General features: G+C 31.6%; 1 protein-coding gene across 3 annotated transcripts in view; it reads right to left on the bottom strand.

Annotated features, from left to right (window-relative positions):
- Pten (phosphatase and tensin-like protein) overlaps positions 1-23,578 on the bottom strand; it is a 232,732-nt gene that overhangs the window by 124,817 nt on the left and 84,337 nt on the right. The window contains exon 11 of one of the 3 annotated variants that reach the window (XM_069844080.1): positions 437-23,318. The exons of the other annotated variants lie outside the window; for them this stretch is intronic. Coding sequence (XP_069700181.1) covers positions 23,299-23,318 — 20 coding nt within the window. The 3' untranslated portion in view covers positions 437-23,298. Of the gene's footprint in view, positions 1-436; positions 23,319-23,578 lie in introns of those variants that run through there. 3 annotated transcript variants of the gene reach the window in all.

The raw sequence follows: 23,578 nt of genomic DNA, 5'->3' as shown, positions 1-23,578 counted from the left end.
TTTTATATATAATGAAATCTAGTCACATTTTCACCTAAAAGGTATATTTTAAAGTTCATGAAATTCATTTATGAACTGAAATATAAAAGATTCAGGCTGTTATTGCACGGTTCCAGAAATTAATGTAGATATTCTTTATTTTTCAAGTAGAAAGAGCACCGTATTTCCATTTGATAATCTTGTATAAAAATTTCCTCATAGTGTTAATTTCAAACAAGTTTTATTTCAAATGTGGCATGAATATATTTGTACACATTTTAGTATATTGTAAAACTGATGGAAATACCTAAATATTGTAGTATGTACCCCACATAATGTGGTTCCCAAATATATGAACATAAGAGTTATCAATTCTATCAGGTGTGGGGGAAGGGAAGAATATTTTAAATTTATGGAAATACACATAAATATACGAACAACAAAATAGCATGAAAAGTAAAGAATTTTAACAGTATTTATTTCACATGATCGTTCAGAAATTACAAAAGAAAAAAAAAAATCCACTTCTCTGAAGAGTTATAAAATGAAACGGAGAAACATGCAAATCTCTTTCAGTTTCGTGAGATCATAATGCTATTATTTCCTTCTCTCGTTAAAATATGTGAGAACCAAACATGACAACTCGTAACTAATCTACTACTACACAAAGATGTCGGTAATGATTTCCTATCTTCAAAATATGATAATGCCAGTCTTTTACATTGAAGAATAAAATATTTTTGAGTGAGGTGGTTACCCTTAACAGGGTTATAAATGTAAAAATATAACATCATTGATTTCTGACACATTTCATTACACTGAACTTATTCCAAACAACTCAACGGGAACAAACACCAAAACACTGGCACCATTTTCTTATACTTCTCTACCTAATCTAGAGCCACATTTAACAGTAACCTACAATTATCATTATAATCACTATAATTATATTTTAAAATATCAAAACATGTAATGCACTTTCACAATCCTTTTATATTAAGCTGGCAAGAATGACAAAGTCTCAAATATTCAATTATTTTTAAAGTGCAATACAGATCTAAAATACCAATTGGAGTTATACTGCCATAAGTACCCCAACAATTAAAGAGTGCTCAGCACTTACTGATCTTCCACATCACAATGCACGAAACCCAGCATAACATCTGACAAATCACTCTTCTTACACAATACACAATTAAAAAAAATACAAAATATATAAAAAGAATTTTACCAAAGCTGACAGCCAAAAATACTCACCACCACAAAACACAAGCGTATGAGGCATGTTATACAAAGCAATGAACAATGGTCACATTACTAAAGATTTAAATAATTCACGATGATACACAATCACTGAAATGCCAATATTTGCACTATACAGAATGTGAACATAATTTTTTTCGTTTTTTGGTTTTAATCCGTCCGAATAATAAAAATAAAAATCTGGTTTGATAACTCTAAACTGCAACATACTAGAAATAATGTAAAAAAAATCCATAGTAGCAAAACTTAACTCACTGTTGTTAGTTCATACCATAACTTCATGCAAGCAACACAGCTATCACACAAAACTAACTAAAAACAAGTAAAAATATCCTTACTTTATGAATGAAAAAAAAAAAAAAAATGAAATATTAAGCTTTATGATGTATCCTCTCCTATCACTGAGATCAAGTCAACCATTTTGTACTCTCTATACTGAACACTACATAAAATAAAAAGTTCATGTTACTAAAGGCACGCATTTCTCACATTCCTACATGTGAACAGAAGGTCAGGATATAACAACGTTCTATCAATGTATAAACATATTATATAAATTACAGCGGAAGTCACTGAAGAGACAACTATTTTTAATAAATTGCTTAAAGTATGATCGACAAAATCAATTCTGTTTAATTACGCTACCTATAGAGTATTATACAAACATTTCTGGAGAATATGGCCTTACAAGCCATAGAAAAAATGTTGGTATATAAAAGATATAAATATATTGAAAATACTGAAGAGCCTTCACCTAAAGCAACTTTACCAGATGGAATATAAAGAACTTTAAAGGAAGTGGGAGCTGCCAAAGTGGTGTCAGCCAGAGTTTACTTCTGATGTTTGCTGAGCAGATGGTCCTAAAATATGGGCCACTCTAAGAACAAACAGCCAAATTTCGCTCTCCTTTTGTTTGTTTCTATAGAAGATCTACCCTACCGCCAAATTTAATCCTTAGGCTTTTTTCATGTATTTTTTCTTTCCTGCCTTTTAATGTGGGCTTGTTTCTCTAGAGGGTGCCATCACATGAAAAGCCTTTGTCATAATACAAATTATTCAATACTCCTACATGACCTGTTAAATTACTGTTGTGTCACTCGTTTATGCTAAATAAAGCTGGTGTTACTGAAATCCTAATCATAGTATCTCTCTGCAAATATTAAACCTCTGTGGTTTGTTACGATTTCTAATTGAATTAGAAACGACATTAAAGAAAAAAAATAGATGTTCGGAGTTCAATTTTAGATTTCATAAAACAAACACAATTGGAATGGTGCGCACACACTAAAAGAATGAGAGATGAAAGGATACCGTAAAGAATACTAGAATGAATACCACAAGAGAGAGAGAGAGAAAGGAAGACCACCTGTTACTTGGATACAGAACATGAACACATTAGAAACAACAACAACCAAATTTCTTGGCTTAAAAATCGATGTGTTAAAAAGGAAAAATCATATTAAAGAAATTACCCCCAAACTAAATTCAGCTTGTTATGCTATTAGATCTATGCAAAAGATAATAAATATCAATACCTTAAAAACAATATACTTTGCATGCTTCCACTCGGTAATGAGTTTTGGAATAATATTCTGGGGAAATTCCACAGATAGTAACTATATATTTCTATTACAAAAAAGAGTAATTAGAATAATAGTAGGTGCCAAATCTAGGGAATCGTGTAGGACTATTTAAAAAAAACTACAAATAATGCCCATGGCTTGTCAGTATATCTTTTCATTAATAATCTTACGCGTATGTAATCGTGAAAACTTTGTAACTAATTCAACAGTTCATAGCATAAATACACGCCAAAAAAATGACTTTCATACAGTAAAAATTTTTAACAGCCTCCCTATTGATATAAAAAATGAAACTCAAAACATAAAATTATTTAGAGCCAAATTGAAGAAGTACCTAATTTCTCACGCCTTCTATTCTGTAGGCTAATTCATGACATTCAATAACACTTCATGAAATTGATACTAAAACTTTGTGTTGTACTAGTAGACTATATTGTAAATCTCTTCTGTATATATTTCATCTAGACTGTGATTATGAATTAAGATTTTATAATAGTATTAAGTTTTTTGACTTGTTCCATATTCTAGCTGTAAGAAATGTATGAATACCATGGAATGTTAATAAATACAATACAATACAATACAATGGGAAAATGGAATATTGACGAAAATTTATGGGTAGAGAGACAAGAATGGAGGGAAAAAATTACAAAATCGTGAATTTTGTAATCACGGGTTCTGGAAAAATATGTATGCATTGTAAGCCAGAAATATGTACCGTATGTATATTTAGATTTGTTATTGCCTCTTGCCATCTCTTGTAGGCATCTTCCTACTCTCCTATGGTCTCTTGCAGTTTGTGACAACATTAATTTTGGTAATTGAAGAGGATCCGTTCTTTGCGTTAATTTTATTTAGTTACTTTTGTAATGGTGAATGTAGCGAAGTATAGGTTCCATTTTCAGTTCTTTTCGCACATATCTTCATTTCATGAACAGTCCAACAGTGTGTATCCTACACTTCTAATACAAATGTATAGTTTTAATGTGGTGTGCTTTTGCAGTCAATATTGCAAACTTGCTTTATTACATCTGCTCTTTAATAATTTGGAGAGCTAATGACTTTATCACTCTCAGGTATGATACATTCGTTAATGACATATCAGCAATACATGTTTCGCTTCTAATTGGTTTCTATCTTTAAATACAATTCTGATTCAGGTTGAAGAATATGTCTTATCAAATTTTAAAGCTATATACTGTAAGTTGTGCACTTCTTGTAAATAATTCTCTGATTTATCCATATCATCTGGTCGTCTGTAAATAATACTGTGTTTAAGTATACATTTTTGGAATGGTTTTAAAAAATTAGCTAGATGAAAAAGTAGAGCAGAAAGACCACATGTCTATCTGGTTTTCTATTTATTGCAATCCAATAAAAAGTTCCAGACTTCGTTTAAATATCACTACTTTAATAATTTAGTTGTATGTTAGAAATAGCAAATGTTATCTTTTACTAAAATATCAAATAATTTATTTTTCTTCAATGAGTCGAAAGCTTTCTGATCTTCACTAAGTTTGACGTAATAATAATCATTAATCATAGTTAATTTTTAAGCAGGCTGGTTCCTCTACAATCATCACGATTCTTTTTCTCCCCTTTTTTATAAATAGGTATTATAATTGCCTTTGGTCAGTTTCTGGGTATTTTGCACTATATCAAAAATATAAAAAACAAAGAAATCTGTATGCGAAATCAGTACCAACACATTAAAAAAGTTCCACGTTAAGCCCATCCCCTCATAACGTCTTTTCATTCTTTATAAGTTTGTTACAGACTCAGAAATTTCATTATTGGAATATGTCGGAAAATGTGGGCCCAGGTCCACACAAAACTCTGAAAATAGGAAAATCCCCCCCCCCCATTTTTAAATAAAACTTTTGTTAGTTAAAAAAAGACTTTAAACGTATAAATGTTGTATGGTACTAATAGTACTTTATAGTATAAGAGAGTAAAATTAGTTTTATCTGTGAGGGAAAGTTTAGCATCCCAGGCGAAGCAGAGAGTTATAGTTTTCACAAGCGCATAAAATCTGTTTACTCTTGTGTGCTATATAATATTTGATCCATTACTGGTATCTAACTTTAATTTTAAATTGTAGGTCTCTTCTTTGTAATGTGTTGTTTGTAAAGAATAAATTAATAAATGGATTTTATTGTTGCTAATGTGTTGGATGTCAAGGAGAGAGTGATTTAAAAAATTTTAATTCACTGCTGTGAATAAAGCTATTGTTTAGGTTGCTAAGGATGGTGAATGAAAGACCAATTCTGATACCAGTTATGAATAAAATAGTGAAATTGATTGTGTTCTTCATTTAATTTCTCTACTGTTAACAATAAAACAAAACAATAACTACAAAAATCTGAATCACAGAAACAATCTGAATGTGACTTCATGTCAAAGCCACCTATATTTACAGTAGCTCTGTATCCACTACACAATGAAACAAATTTCCATTCTCAAGAGCAGCCTTCAACTGAGCTCTGCACTCTCGTCTTCTTTCAGCTTCTGACATAACATGTGGTCTTTTCCGAATTCTTGAACCCTTGGTCACCCCTCTTAAAGCATTTCGCCAGTTGTCATGGTATTTTGCTTCGTATTTCTTAGACATGTATGAAATTTTCACTACTACTCTCACAAACTGGATCTCGTAAGTCTTCTAATTTAACTCGCAGATAAATGGTATTTTTCACCCATTGATAACGTTTCTTTAAGCTATGGAAAGAGGTACTGCCACTGCGGTATTTCTCAAGACATACTGATGCAATCTGCCCGGATTCATACCACAACACTACACCATGGTTGCTAAAGGCAGCCAATTTCACCACACTCCCCTTGCATCTGGTCAAAACGGTGTACATATTGTTAAGAAGCGACAGCTACCCTTTATTCAGCTGTAAATAAATCATTAATGTAGCTCTTACAGTTTCCATGCAATGTGTTTCAAATGTTGCACTTTTTGGGACATTCAAAATTTTGTATGTACCCCCTCAACCATACTCATATATATAAAAAAAAAAAATTCTGCATTAGCCGGAATCATACGAAGTATTTTTTGCCAGAATCAATACTGGTTATTGCATCTGTCTCTATGAAATATTTATTATAATTCAACTGTAATAAAAAGTAAAAATAAGACTTACGAGCACTTTCTTACATTTGTTTATAATACGCCTCAGATCATTTAAGACTTGGACGATGTTCAAAGTAGTGTGGGGTTCTTGGGCTTTTGTATCATATCATTTATCATATATACATGCAGGAACATCCAACATTTTGAAGATATGTATCAGTTCCATCATCAGGGAAGCAAGGAAACAGAAACATAACCTATTGAATCCACCATCAGTGTCCAGCAATTGGTAATGAGTCCAACAAATATGTTCCCATTTTCTTACTTCACTTATGGGGGAGACACTATGTAGCTCTAAAATGTTCGAAAAATTTAAATTATGGTTTATTTAACGATGCTCGCAACTGTTGAGGTTATATCACCGTCGCCGGTGTGCCGGAATTTTTGTCCTGCAAGAGTTCTTTTACATGCCAGTAAATCTACTGACATGAGCCTGTCGCATTTAAGCACACTTAAATGCCATCGACCTGGGCCAGGATCGAACTCGCAACCTCGAGCACTGAAGGCCAGTGCTATACCACTGCACTACCGAGGCTGACAAAACGTTGGATCTTTCTAATCTGTGACACAGTGCAAAATCCGAAATATCTTTCACCTATATGGAATTTCATTATTCAAGTTTGATATACTTAACAATTGGTACTTTTTCATTTGTATTTACTTTGTATCGAAGTTTTATTTAATAAAAGCTCTTTCTGTAAATTAATACAAACGGAAAAATGTTTACAAGATTTAGGATCTTTCAATTTTTTATGTTTGGAACAGGGGCAGCTCTACAATAAGAACTGCAGAGCTGCAGAACCGCCATTTAAATGGACCTGAAAAATTAAAAATGTAAAACGTGCTTTTATGTAATCTAGTTCATTGTTTCATTTATTTTTCCAATTCATTCTCCTTCGATTAGAGATTTTACTGTCTGTAAAAGCATGCGTTTGATAAATACACTATTTTTCATGCAGAACTGCCTACTTTTGTAACCGCAGGCCGCTACTGGTTTGGAACCTATATAGAAATATGTAATTAAAGTAACTGCAGTCATTCTTCAAAACTTTAGAAAACATAGAAGCCAAAAATTGCAGTTTTTTTTTTAATTATTTTAAATACCATCATAATGTTATATGTTATTAATACTACATAGACAATAAATAATGAGAGACAGATTTAATGATATGATCATCATCATTATCGCTATTATTGCTGTATATCTGTTTGTATGGTCAATATACGAGGGTCGTTTCAAAATTTCTGCAAATTGTAAAATAGAATTGAAAAAAAGATTTATTTTATAAAATACCTTTACAGATTTCAATATAATCCCCATTCTTCCTTATGACAGCTTCTCAATGGTTTGGAAAATTTTTTATTCTGGACAGGACATCTTCATTATTGAGCTGTCTGATTACTAAGGTCACCTCATTGGAAACTTCGTTCTGGCTCAAAATCTAGTATCCAGGTTTCATCTATGGCAACAATTCTTTTCAAAAACTGCTCTCCTTCTGTTTGGTAACACTGAAGCAATTCTTTTGCAATCTGCTTTCTGTTCTTGACTCAGATTATGAGAAACCATCTGGCAGCAACTTTTTTTATCTGTAAATTTTCAGTCATTATTTTGTAAACTGAAGTGACAGACATTTTGGCCTCATGTGCAATTTTCTCACATATTTTTCGTCGATCATCTTGCAAAACGTCTTCCACTTCTTAGGTTGTCCTCAGTGCTTACCCGACCTTCACAGAATCGAGCAGACCACTGTGACACTGTGCTACAATCCACTGCATTATCCCTACACATTTCACACAAAGCATTTGGGCTATTTCCTCATAAAGTTTTAATTTTGATGTAGGATTGCTGGTCGCTACATAAAATCCGACTGACTCGGTTTCCTCTTTCATTTTAAGGCAGAATTATTCAACACAGAGCCACGCTATCCAGCAGACATACATACAGCATTGTAGTCTGAAGTCTGGTTTACAACTGACACAAATTTGAGAATGATCACGCCACTGTAACGGTCAAACATGCACAGTATGCAGAACTTTTGAAATGACCCTCGTAATTACGTTACTTACTCGTATAATCATAAAGAGCCATTTAAAGTTGCAATCAAACTTTCACATCTCTGGTGAAAAATGTAATTCAAAAGCACATCATGAACAGACTATCTTATGCTCTACCTGGATGATTTGACAATGTTAACTCCACATGTATGAGATAAAGTCTGACTGGTTCCACTCTTGCAGAGGAAATATACATACATAGACGCTAAATGAAGTCCATCTGGGCTCTGAAGGACAATACTACCTGTCAATGTCATGTAAGATGACGAAAGATAATTTATGCTCGACCATGCCGAAATGTAGTAATTATACACCTGGTAGCAGTCCTTTAATGCATGTCATTAAAGTACACCTATTCATTAAAGTTCAGGTTTTCGATTATTCTCGGATATGCAATCGAAAGAAACTAGCAAAATGTCACACAGGCTGGAAAGCCAATACTGTCACAGAAGGTTATGTTAATTGTAAATAATATTCAAATAAATTCAATTTGTCATCTCGTTTTTCAATGTCGAATTCAGTTTCAAGGTTATATCAAGTTTAACGAGATTATATCAAGGTCGTCGACATTCGTTTTGGGGAAAAAATCAATACTTTTGCGTCTGTGCACATCTCACAATTTACGAGATTGCACAAGATCAGTTCCCTTCCCATTCACATAAGAATAACATGAATAGTTATGAATAATTTCAAGTTAGAAATATGGTCGAGCATAAAAAGTCGTATGAAACTTGCCTATAATGGTAATTAAGACGCTCATATGAAAATTATGAAACTCGCTTGTGCTCGTTTCATAAACATCCTGGTGTCTTAATTACTATCATTATAGGCTCGTTGCATAATTTACTATTAATCGTTTAAATTTATAAAGATATTATTATGTATAAACATTGTGATGCAGACATTGGAAGAGTGTAGTATAACCAAATCAAATATTCTTGATTGTAAATATGAGTAAATATATCATTACCAAGTCTAAATCAAGATAACGAAAAAATTGATAAAATTTCTAAAGCTCTATGCAAAAATTATGGAAAATATTATATTGTTAACCCAATGACTCACAATGAGTACCAAATGTGTTATATTCCTGACCTAATGCCTGCCACATTTCTTTCTAAAGCACAGACACCACAATTATGCAGTAACAACAAAACTATGTAACACAATTGCTTAGGAGCTTTTAAAATAAACACTTCCATAGCTACACAAGAAATTACTTTCTTCTTGTAAATAAAATTATTTATGACAAAATCAGGAACAATTGCATCTCCATTAACATTAGACACCAACATTTAAAAAAATAAAATCCCAATAGTATCAGAAGTTATTTCAAAGCTCAGAATATGTTATTAATTCAGTGGGCAATATATTAATGCCGTCATTTCATTATTTACATTCAGAAAAGTTTGCGAAATTTTAATTATACCTTCTGCAAACTATGGTCAAGTGCAGAAAATGTAAAAACAGACACACCAAGAAATTATCGTATCTCTGAAATGTATGTATCAATTAAACTCTAAGTTAGAAAGGCAATGTAAGCAGAAAAGGGACAACTATCTCTTAAAGTGGAATTAAGTATGAAGAAGATGGGTTTGGTTGGATGCCTGTGATGGCAGCCCTACCATAAACTTTAGGTACAACTCAGACATGTATACTCTAGAACTTCTACATGATAGTAAGCTTCAAGATTTGCTAAACCAGATGTCACGCTAATTACACTTACAAAACCAGGGCAGTACCAAAAATCTTTTAAAGGTTATCAAGGGTAGAGAGAGATAACAAGGCCACAGAAATGCACTTCTTAAAATTTTCGCCAGGATAAAATATAAGTAACTATAAAAGAAACCTAATAATGACAAAAATAAAATAGGTATAAACTGAAAACATAATTTCATACCAAGTATAGTGGATACAAAATGTGGAAAGAATGTCAGATTATAGATTTGGTAAGTTATAAATTAGGGACAGAGGAGATTGAAAATGCATGTAAAAGATGGATTTATCAATTTAAGTCTATTATATACAATTCTTTCTATTACTCCAACAGTAAAAGACATAATCTAACGAGGGAACTGTTAAGCATGTCCTAAAAATAAAACAACAGAGTTGACAAAGCTTATTCCATAAGCTGCTGTCAGTAAGAAAGCATTTTCCTTCAATTATTATTAGTGGGAAGCCATATTGTGGGAACAAAGAATTTTTATACATGATATTTTCGTGAAGTATGCATTGTGGATAAGATACAAAAGAAAATTTTATATAAGATATAAGAAGTTTTTCAGAAATTAAAAAGTATCTTCTACTGAGGAGAATCTGTTATTGGAAAAATCTATAAAATACATTTTGATATGTTCTATAATTATTATGTCACATGAGATACGTGATATTATTTTGAAAACATCTTTCATTCATTCAGTTTCAGTAAAAGTTTACATAGCAGGATTTTCTTCATTAATTCCTCCCTTTTTCTGATAAATTCGAAAAATATCTTGTATATATAAATTGTACACTTTAATTTCTTCTTTAATTTTATCATGAATATGGCGAAAGAAAAAATGTACATTTTAAAAGTCAGAAACTTTTGTTTGCCTCTTTGATACTACATTAATATTCTCAAATACACCGAAGGGTAAGGGAAATAAAGGGAATATATCTATTTTTAATCATTTTTGAGGAGAGCGATTTTAAACATAAAAGACCTAGTAATAACATTATGTATGTTTCTTTTATACTAATTGTTTCTAGTTCAAATTGTTACAAATGATTCTCAAACTGACAAATGTATCGGAAAGCTTATGTTTCGATGGTTAATCTAAAAAGTTTGTTTTGTGGAAAATGGATTCATCTCGTTTATTTTCTTTACCTTTCATATCAACTAAATATCAAATTAATACAAAATTTTCAATATAAATAACACTGTATCATTATTACATTAAATATATGTAAAGAATTCACATTAAAATAGAATTTAATATTTTGGAAAACATATTATATGTCTTATATGTCTTTCACGTGTTAAATTTTATGTTACCTTGTTACGATGTTTTGGCCTGCTATTGACCATCATCACAACTAGTTGTTGCTGGTCTTGGTGCCAGGAATTTTTGTTATAAAATAATTAATATGGAACATTCTGTCTTTCTTTTGCTTATCCGGAAGACCAATTTGATTGAGTTTCATAACTTGTAGTCTCAACCATAAAAATACTTTCAAGAAATATTAATTAGATTAACTTATCAGTATACATTATGCACGATACTTTAAAATCACTTATTATAAGAATGTTAGTATATAAATTTTATTGCAGGAAAACAAAAAGTACTGGATACCATATGTTCTCTATACGAACAATATAAAAATCCTCAAATGGATGTCAAAACGATGGTGATGAGTGGAAAGATTATTGATATGAGTGTTAAATAACAACGACAGATCCTTTTCAGTCTAACTTGTACCAAATGGAGGAAGGAAAAGTAAGGGAAAAGAAGAAAAATCTTGATCAAACGACATATTATATTGAACTTAACAACATCTAGAGAACCAAAAGATTACACTGGAATAGTTCAAAATTCTGACAAACATGTATCTCTCTTAAAACTGTCATTGTACACAATATACGAATGTATGTTCATTGCTACTTATCCCCGCAATTGTACACAGCGCAACAAACATGAAATTGCATACAACATATTTTCAGTACATGAAAACAGATTCTATGTGAAAATTATGCAAGGTGTAGTATTATACAAAAGCACATGGAAGCATATGAGGAAAGCTGTTGCATATGAGCGCTGTTGTCCAGTTTGCTGATATGCAAGCCACTTATTAGTTAATACTTCCATCCAAAAATTCCTTTACTGGTAAGAAATTGTGTCTCAGTGAAATGTACAGCAGAGTACAGGCCAGTTTCTGTCAGATGCTTTTCCAATTCACTGCGAGCTAAAGCAAGGAGATGCACTATCACTTTTACATTTTAACTTTGCTGTAGAATATGCCATTAGGAAAGTCCAGGATAACAGAGAGGGTTTGGAATTGAACGGGTTACATCAGCTACTTCTTTATGCGAATGACGTGAATATGTTAGGAGAAAATCCACAAACAATTAGAGAAAACAGGAAATTTACTTGAAGCAAGTAAGAAGATAGGTTTGGAAGTAATCCCGAAAAGACAAAGTATATGATTATCTCTTGTGACCAGAGCATATTGCGAAATGGAAATATAAAAATTGGAAATTTATCATTTGAAAAGGTGCACATATGGGCAAATCCAGAAATGCATATAGAGTGTTAGTTGAGAGACCAGAAGGAAAAAGATCTTCGGGGAGGCCGAGACATAGATGGGAGGATATTAAAATGGATTTGAAGGTGTGGGATATGATGGTAGGGACTGGTGGTGGGCTTATGTGAGGGCGGCAATGAACCTCTGGGTTCTCTAGAAGCATTTGTAAGTAAGTAAGGTAAGAACTTCAGATCAATACATTTCAGAACATGTCAATTCACGTCCCATATTTTGATGATGTATAACTTCTGAGAAAATTGTACAATTAGAGTCAAGTTTCTATCATGTTTCGCGAGATTTATAATTGTTTCCTTTCTTCTCTGAGGTAGGACTGTTTGCGTAGTCTTATTTTATTCTCTGCTATCTTTAACAGACAGCTGGTCACATCATTATCAATTTTCTTTCGAATTTAATTAGCTGTGGGTGTTGTAGATTGAGTGGCTAGTTTGTATATACGATATTTTACGAATGTGAGCTGTTTCCAAGCAGTATTCATAATGCCCCATGAACTAATTATAAGAGGTCCTGTGATAAGATAGACAAGTAATCTATAACTTGTACAGTTTGCTTTGCTCAGGCATACAATTGCATATACTGTAGTTTCAAGAATTTGCAAGGAAAATAAAAGTTCGGCATAAGATAGAAATATGTCAATGTTTAATAATCTGGGGAAAAGAACATAACAAAATGGAAAATTTAATGATGCTTAATGATTTTTCGAATGATGTCATAACGTCAGGACTGACACTGTGACAACGGTAGTGACTTTGTGAGCAGTTAACCAAGTGAAGACAGCGAGATTACACTAGTTCTTTCCCTGTAGAGTTAATTCAGTTGGATAGAAACCGTGCAGTTAAGTGAAATGATTGCATCATTATCAAGATAAGAATAAAATAAGATCTAATATATCAGAAAAACGTCTATAATTTTATTTCAGAAATTAATGTGCAGAAATAATCATCTACCATCTTATACGTGTATATCGTTGGATTACTTTTAAAACCTCGTAATTGTATATGAGGAAATTGTACAGGGGAACAAAATAACAACTGTTATGCATTTGTTATTTATAAAATATAGAAACATTTATAGACTTACGAAGTTTTATCAGCAGAAGCATTTTGGAAATATACACAGGTTTCAACATTCATGAAAAACTGGACTTACAAGGTTTTAGAAGTAAGCCAATGATATACAAAGTAATGGAACAACTCAATCTCTATTAGTCAATGCCATGTGTCATAGACTAATCTTCCTGGCGAAATCATAAAGTATTTGTATCCACATTCTCATCGTTCTATCTCCAAACATAATATCAATTTGCTTTCAGATTTAATTAACTGTGGATGTTGATTAGTAATAGAACAGAGTGATAAGCCCCTACTGGTCGATATCATGTGCCATCTAATAATCCACCTGGTAAAGTAAAAATGTAACATCATAATCATTTCATTTCCAAATAATAAATTAAATGATTCTGGCAACATTTCCTACCATTACAGCCCCTACTGGTCAATACTATGTGCCATCAAATAATTCATCTGGTGAAGTAAGAAAGTAACTGTATGTAGTACATCCTCATCATTTCATTTACAAACAATAAATTAATTCATTTTTTCATTATTCCCTATTATTACAATATGGAGTTCATTACGATTAGTAATGAAATGAAGCACTCAACCCCTATTGGTCAATGCCATGCGCCAATGCATAAACCACTTGGTAAACTAAGAAATCTGTTGCATACACATCCTCAAAATTCTAATTCCCAACAATAAATTAATTGATTTTGATGATATTTCCTAATGCGTACTATGATATAGAGTTCGTTATTAGTAATTCCAATTTTGCTGTAAGTGTATTATGAAAATACATTTTATAACACATTTATATGCGCAGATTTATTAATATTCCAAAACTTGAGTTATACTTCTTATTAAAACAATTGCTTCCAGGTTATAGGTCCATAACAAAATGTCCACAAGTACAAAAGGTCCACAAAAAAAATGTCCACAAACTAAATAGTCCAACATTTCAAGTCCTACATACAATTTGTCTATGGTGTGAAAAAGCCCGACATCTATGTGGTCCACCTTATTATAAAGCCCATCATACGAAAAGGTCCATCATACGAAAGGTTCACACAAAAAGGTCCAACATACAAGGTTGTTCAATAGAGATGAGTTACTAACTAACCTCCCGGCTCTGTTGTCAGACAGGAACTTGCTGGAGTTTGTAACGAAGAAATTATCGTAAGTCTTCCACAAAGAAATGCAGTAATCAGAATGGTTTCTTATCAGTAGAAGCTAAATCGTCCTCCACTTCCTCAATCAATAAGAGAAATTGACATTGTTGAACACTACAACGAAACATTGAGGGGACAAAATTTTATGTTCTTTGATTCAGGTGTTAATGATGGACGAGTGTTAATGTTTGCCACCGATAGAAATTTAGAACTTTTGGCTGCCAGTGACACGATTTTCAGTGATGGTACGTTCAAGACTGTACTAAATCAATTCTTTCAGCTTTTCACAGTGCATGGGATTATTGGAAGTTTTGTAGTTTGTAGTTTTAGTATATTACCTAACTGCAAATAACACTGAAAATACTTACTGCACTATATATAATGAGATAATTTTTTTAACAATAGATGTAGCTTTTGTATTACATATGTAATATGTATAACATAATTGAAATGACAATAAATTTCTCGGCACTTTCCTTGCAATTTTCCTTGTCGGACATTTTAGGGAAATGGACGAATTTATTTGAGGACATTTTTGAACGTAGGGCATTTTTAAAAAGACGACTTGCTGACAAGGACATTTTTATGGCATGGACGAATTTTCTATGTGGACATTTGTAAACGTTGGACATTTTCATAGAAAGGACCTATTGCAAAGTGGACCATATCTCACTTAACCAAACAATTATCTAAACCTGTAAGTTGTGATGTTGTGTGAAATTTTGGGTTATACACTAAAATCCTTTAAATAATCTAAACCCTGTATTCTATTATTATTAGAATTCAGCAAATTATAATAGATAATATAAAATCATGCTACCCTGTATTCATTAACGTGGCATTAATATATACACAACACTGAATTAATAATCAAATTGTTTTCATATTCCCAATCCATCCTCTGGATGTCGTAAGCCAAGATCTTTAATCCATCTTTTTTCTCTTTTGCCCACTGAAGTAAATAAATGCCCTTCATTAGCAATTCCTTAAATTGGCACCTCTTAAGTGAATTATATATATAAATAGCCTCATACGAACAATACTGTCTGAATGGTTTGACCACAATATTAAACACTATACAATGGATTTATATGCAAATATATTTTGTGTTCAATACATGCCCCTCACTTATATTTCCGAACACTGTTCAAATTGATACGAAATTTAATTTCATGAATTCTGCATACTGTACATATGCCTCAATATGTAAACCAGTGACATATATCAATGTATATGTTTGTAAAATAAAAATATTCAACAGAATATCTCAACCTTATGATGATGAAATATTACTTCAATTTTTTTTTATATTATAACTTCCTATTGCACTTGAACACAAACATTCACAAAATAAACATATATTTTACGATTTGACATCAAAGTGATTGAAAGAAACTGACAGCAATGATAGGATTTTAGTTTGTGCATAAATACCATAAATTCCTTTTTACAACCCTACCAATTTCCTTTACTTGTAATATTTTTAAACAAACAAGAGTAAAAAAGATAGATCTAATCACAGGGAGTGCCATAACATCTCATAAACCATCAACTTCTTCTACCACACACGAATCAGAATATTGACACTCAGTTCTACATCGCTTCCACACTGACAATTTTTTTCTCTTTTAAAGTAAGATATGACAAGGTGATCCTTGGTGAGCTAGTGGTTACCATGCTTGTCACAAAGTTTGAATGTTCAAACCTAGACGAGAGCAATGAATCTTAAAGGAACTACAAAAATCCTCAGCACAGCTTCACCAAAAGAAAAGTAAAAGGAAAGGTCCTGCATCATAGATTTAAAGCATATAAAAGAATCGTAACTCGATCAAAATTACAGACTGGCTGTTCCTCATTACATCAATTTTCCTATTTTGCAAATAGATATATCTGCAGACCAACTTCTGAATTGAGACTGCAGATCTTCTGTATCTGCATGACAGTATCTCATGAGGCCACAAATGCCTCTACTGGGCAAAACAGGAAAAGGAGATCACAATAACATTTTTAATTATTTATGCTAGGTTGCAAGAAAACAAATAAAAGTAAGTTATTCTTAATAATACATAACACATTTTTAAAGTTACTGGACCAATGAACTATTTAATTGAATGCAAAATGTCCATAAACATATCCTTTGACAACCCACAATGCCTAGACAGATGTGGCAAATCAATAATATATTTCTACCAGATCAGCTGTGAGTAATTCTTAAGTTTAGCCTGACATGGCCGACTGTCTGACCATGTAGTTAGCAATTTCATCACTAGACGTCCGCAGAAAAGAGAAAAGTTAGGGACAGAATAAGATATCAGATGATAGACAACATTAATATATATGGATCGTATGTAGAAATGAAGAGGAAGGCGGAAAATAGGTAAGATTGGAAAATGCTGGGTTTGCAGTGAAAGAGCAAGTAAATAACTTTCTTTTTTTTTTTCGTAAATATATCATAATATCTTTGTATTTGTGTGTGTGATTATGATCTGTGCTTAAATATATTTGTTTCCCAGCTAACATTTAAATACAAAGAATCCAAGTTCTACTCTTTATTTTCGGAAGTTGATGGTGGATTACTCACATCTTATTAACAGTGAAGTTCTTAGATGAACACAATCAGATCTACGAGTACCGGTATAAGTTAGAGGATTTAGAAAAAACCAGTAGACATTCTTGCAACTCGAAGTTAGTACTTATAAAACCATTAAATGGTTAAAAAACAAATATGTTCTTGCAACCTAGTGTTAGATTTAGAAATTATAAAGAAGTATAACGAATAATTTAAAATTTTAACATTCCGAAAATACAATTTCTTTCAAGAACCTTGCTAATGAATGTATGTTGCCACGTATGTCAATTAAAAGAAGAGAATAAAAGCCACAAGAGAGCACATATATTAAATGAAATAAACTGCTCCCATGTTCTACTTCCACTTTATTCTGCAGTATATAACTGTTACCAAAATGCTGTTATTTTTTTACCTGTCTTAATGTTTTAATAAAATGTAGGCGCAGCACTAAAATTTCTCTTAAATAATTCATATTTGACATTCGTTCTATGGTATAATTTGCTTCACAAAATTCAGTTGCTTTAAATATATTATTCTACAATAAAAAGTTTTCGAATTAAAAAACCCTCTGAATGTGTTTAACAAACGATTATTATTTTTTGTATGTTTTAAGATGTATTCTTAAGTTAATACTAACATTTTTATATAAAACTAGCAATTAATATCATATCAAAAAAGTTACTATATTTTAATATGTGGCAATGGCAAGTTGTAAAAGAAGTTGTATGAATAAAATAATTATTAGTATCAATACTAATGCTCCAATAAATAAAATCGTAGATGGCGAATGAAGTGTTACATTAAACAATACCAAATTTGTAAGAGAAACTAGGTATTATCTCTCTGTTTACCTTTCTAATTCAGATTGTTTAAATAAATCAATATATCACTTCAGAATTTGTGTAAGAATATTCTCTCTCTCAATTTCCTGGGTATCACACTGCTCAGAATCATTAAAATATGTATCCCTTAATAATGTGTTTTAAACACTTGACAGATCACAGATATAGGCATATACCCAATTCATTATTTCTGCATATAAACCCAATGCTTCAACAAAACCAATGTTCCTCAGCCTTCTTTGTACAATTCACATACCATTCTCTCACACTTTTACAGATTTTCCCACTCACAATTTTGTAATATTCAACAGTAGACATGCGTGTAATGGACTTTCTAATATTCTAATCTTAAATGAAGTTAATGGAGAAGAATGGAACATGTTAAGTGGACAGACAGAATAAGAAATGAAGCTGTGTTGGAAAGAGTGGGTGAAGAAAGAATGATGTTGAAATTGACCAGGAAGAGGAAAAGGAATTGGTTGGGTCATTGGCTGAGAAGAAACTGCGTACTGAAGGATGCACTGGAAAGAATGGTGAAAGGGAGAAGAGTTCAGGGTAGATTCATAGATGGCATTAAGATATATGGATCATATGAGGAAACGAAGAGGAAGACAGAAAATAGGAAAGATTGGAGGAAGCTAGGTTTGCAGTGAAAGACCTGCCCTCGGGCAGAACACTAATGAAAAAAAAAAAAAAAAAAAAAAAGAAAGAAGTTAAATACTGTTCAAACTACCAATGGCTGAAACAACGATTGTAGTATTTACGATCATTCTCTGACGATTAGATATTGTATTAGTGTACTTAATATGTTTTGTTGTACCAAATTTAGTATCGATACATTCTCGTAAGTTATTTAGAACAGTGGTATTCAATCTTTTTTGCTAGCATACTTCCCAAAATACTTTTTGTTTTTCCCTTTGTACCCTCAAACTGCACTGCAATTATATAAATAAAAAATATGATTGATGTCGTATGCAAAATAAATTATTATTAAATACATACAGTAGTTATTGATGCAATAATAATAGTAGTGATTTATGACTACCTTATTTTTCAGAAATAACACAATTGAATTAAAGTAGGTTTGGACCATAGCAACTTGTCCAACTTGATTCTCTGTGGCACTATGCACATATGACAACTGCCAAATCTATGAACAGAGTTTTCATAGCAAGTACCAAAATTAGACTTTAATAAAACAATCTTGTATTCACATGACAAACTATGTGAATTCCAAACATTTCATATGGCAAATAATATACAAATATTCTTTACATCAAAAGCCCATTATATAAAGAAGAAATATAAAATCTACGTTATATGCAATGCTGAACAGAGTCTGATGCTTTAAACAAAGAGTTTTTGAGTTTCCCTCAGTCTCTGATTGAATTTAATTATTTAACATTGCATCATGTAATTGTAAGAGGCAAGGGCTACAAGAGAATGAATTGCGAATTTACATTCATCAAGGCTGAGTATCAGTGGTGTTAGTAATATACACTTAAAGTAAAGTTAAGGAACATGACATACCACTTCTTAAAAATCTTTTAATGAACTATATATCATTAAGTAATTATAAATATAAGTTTCAAATATGCCAAACATTTTATGTCACAAACCAAAACAGAGAAACTAATGAAAGAAGGATAGGCTATGTCTGTGACAGAATAAAACAACGATTTTTCTTATGAAGTTCTATGGCAATAAGTAAATAATAATAATAAGAATATGTCAACTTCTAAACATTTTCCTTCATCCCCTGATTTTTGTAATATGATATAAATTTATTTTGAAATTAAAAAGTTTGGATTAATATACGATATTTAACCAGAATTAAAATTCTTTTCACCGGATTGCAGTACTTACACTAAGTATCACCGGTATTCAAATTCTTAAGTTAACAAATTCAACATTAGTTAATACCTACTACAGCTTACAATGGGCATTATAAATGAATGTACAAACATTATTTATCGACTGGGTTTCTGAGAAACCTTTGTTAGTAAAGAACAGTTGCTCCAGAGTGGAGAAGAGGAATAAAACTTTGATGAGTGTCAACAATTTTTTTTTAGATACTGCATTAAATTTCTAGTTAATACTTGACGTTTAATGTTTTTTTTTTTCTTTTTTGCAAATATGGAAGAAAAAAAACGAACCAGTTTTACAAATAAACCAGAAACAAACCAAGCTGCTGACAATCATATTCCATTTAACATTAAAAAGGAAAATCTCCACAACACACTTCGTAGTAGTGAAGGCTCTCCACAGAATATATGTAATATTTCCTCCATAGATGCTATTTTTAAAACTGTCAATTTTTAAAAATACCTAAAAGCCAGAACATGATGTATTGCTAAAAAGGAAATTTCCTGCTACTTCTATGATCTCTTTACAATATTTAACGTCTAATGAAAAATTAGTTCTCGCAGCTTTACAGAACTATTGGATCTACTTATGGAATCAGATAATGATTTTGTATCTACAGCTGACATAAATGTAAAAGTATTTCAGAAACTAAAAATGTATACCAAGAACCTACTTTTAAATAAAGGTATTTATGTAAGAGATAACAATTTGGCTGAATTTGCATTGGTTATGTTAATTCCCGTTACAGTAGCTTCAGCAGAAAGATTGCATTAAAAACTGAACTGACAGAAATGCACTGTGCATTAAATAAAATTCAGGACTACGCCCATTGTTCTACATTCTACATTTTATGACTTCGGTAAACAATTCCCCAAAAGTATCAAGCCATATCACACTATGTAATCATAATGCAAAACACACGAAAAAAATGTTCTCGCATTTTCATTCATTTAATTCATATGCACATTTGCAAGTGAAGTTACTTAAAAAGCTAAGCTGCAATGAACACAAAAGAAGAGATAGTTTAGTCTGCATGTATTATCTTTTTTGTTATGTTACTCTCTCATACCAACAAATATTTTAATATATACGGTATGTACAAAAGGATATTTTATATCTTTCTCAATTTAAAAATACTAGAAGTGGTAATGGAACTAACTACTGTTGGATTTTTTTTTTCTAAAAAAATTATATCTGTCTGTTATAAATTACAAGTTATAACAGATGGCACTTCACTTACAATCAATCAGTATTTTCAATTTCGTTAATTTTTCAGGTTATGTATGTTAAACATACAAAATTCACACCATTATAGTTATTCTTTAGATTTCGAACATTCATGAAATGTCCAACAAATAACAGATTGTTGAAAAACGAATTCTGAAAAGTGATTAATCAATCCCATATAAATGAATCATAAAAGTTAGAACTCAATTTACTAATAAGGAATCGTAAGTAAGCCTATCATTATATACGAAGACATTTTATGTCAGAGTAATTTAATCATACAAACTCAAAGCAAATATCTTCATAATTGCAAGATATGTTCTGCATAAATTTTGTTACCAAATGTAGATATCACAGTTATTTACAAACAGAATTTAATTCACATTTCATGTTCAGAAATTTTTTTAATATCTGTCACCAGTATAATCCAATTCTACTTAAGATTTCTGTAAGAGAAAAACTTACAGCATTCAGTGAAAATGATAGAATTTTTACGTGAAAAAAAAGAATACAGAAAAGCAAAACATAAAATAAATGGGCTGTTAAATATATACAGTATACTTAAGCGATGTTTATCAACACTTAAAGCAATTCATCCATCTAACAATCGCATTTGCAATTTACAAAGCATTAGTGTCCTATTTTTATGAATCAAAAGTACCTTAATGACAACTATCTGAAAACATAATCATTCTTAACCATTCTTTCCTCATTAACAATTTATTTCAGCGTATTATTAGCTATACTGAGACTAGCATGGCATTTAGGAAAAATGTTTCTTTGGAAGCTATGAAGAGTATAAAGTCTGAAGGAAAAATGAAGCCAGTTTCTCTTTCTATTATAAAGACTGATTGAGAACATAAATATTCATATTTCTTGTCGATCAATAGTTTATAAACTGTACCATAAGAAGTAATAATTTACTACCTACAATTAAAATTACTGTAAAAAGAATAATTCTCGAGGGAGAAGGGGATGATAGAAGATATAGTTTGAAGTTCAATTTAATATTAATGTTCGAATCATAATAATCTAGGTTACTTAAGCAGAGATTCTCATGAGAATTATCAGTACATACAACTAAGAATCTATCAATATATTTATTCATGCTGCCATAAAAGTCAGATGCAGTCCATGCCTTCTTTCATAAGCTTCAAAATGATTTTATCCATCCACTTCATTGCCATTCAAAGTGTCTTGCACATGTTCTCCTTAATTGACTCAATATCACTGTGAGATTTTCTTCTACCATAGGTACCAGGTGTGGCAAAATTAATTACAATGAAATAAAATAACAAATTAAATTATTAAAATTATTTCTTAATTACTAATTTACTTGTACTGTAATAATGGGGATAAAAACAAGAAATTGATGGAACTATAATATTTTTTTGTTAACATGTTCGTACATCACCGAGATGATCGAGGTTCATTTAGAAAATTCCTGCATCTTAATATTAAACACACTATATGCAGAAATTATCCAATTACCTGCAAGTAATGAGTCTACGAATGATGAATCATGTAAAAGAAGTACAGCAATGAGATGATCTGTATATTAAATAATTACACTGTTCACAACAAAACATGAACCAGCAACATGTATGCATAAACAGCACACAATGACACATATCCACAATGATGTGTAAAGTAACCCAAATATTATAACAGTAACAAAGGACTAAATTAAAAGCAGACACAGTAAATTCGCACGATATCCAAATTAACATTTAAATAGCAATTTAAGGCCGAAATATAAGATCTTCGATGAATGACAGAAATTAAATTCTTGCAGTCTGTTGTACCAAAACTTGTTTGTATGAAAGCAGTGAAGATAATTTCTGGGACCACATATAATGAAAAATATTTTTTTTTATTTATTTTAATTTTTAATATCGGTGTCCAAAAATATATATTTTCATAATATATACGTTTGGGAGCACTTAAAATTTAACACACACACGCAAACACATGTACGCACACACTCACGAGCACACACACACACACACACACATGCGCACGCACACATATTCTTTCTCTCCACAAAAATATAATAAGGAATTCACTCCTTTCTCTTCCAAAACTAAAAGGATACAGCTAGGCACACATGCAGGAGCATTGTACATCAGCCTGGCTGCAGGCGAGCGAATGAGGGGCACCCAACGTCATGCCGGATGATGGATGTGTTAGTAGTAGCCAAGCACCGGGATAGTGCGTCCCGGGCACAGTACAGGGAGGTAGAGGGTGGAAGGATGTCACAGGTAGGTAGATTCACCTGCAAGACACAATCACAAAGCAGGGTAAACAAAAATGTAAGTAGCCATTTAAAAAAATTTAAAATGGAAGAGCAATAATCTTAAAATGGCACTAAACCAACACTCTTGCTGTACTTACGCCACTATGAGAACAGCTCTGACAGTTCTCATGAGGGTGTAGAAAAGAAAATTCCAGATTTTTGACTTGTCTAGCCCTGTAAATGGTTTTATGTTACCATGGTAATCACCAGCATTGCCACACTTGTACATAACAGAAGCA

This window comes from Periplaneta americana, chromosome 13 (assembly GCF_040183065.1).
Source record: "Periplaneta americana isolate PAMFEO1 chromosome 13, P.americana_PAMFEO1_priV1, whole genome shotgun sequence".
In the NCBI taxonomy this organism is placed as follows: domain Eukaryota; kingdom Metazoa; phylum Arthropoda; class Insecta; order Blattodea; family Blattidae; genus Periplaneta; species Periplaneta americana.
The sequence above is the reverse complement of the archived record's forward strand: the minus strand, read 5'-3'. Positions and strand labels throughout refer to the sequence as shown.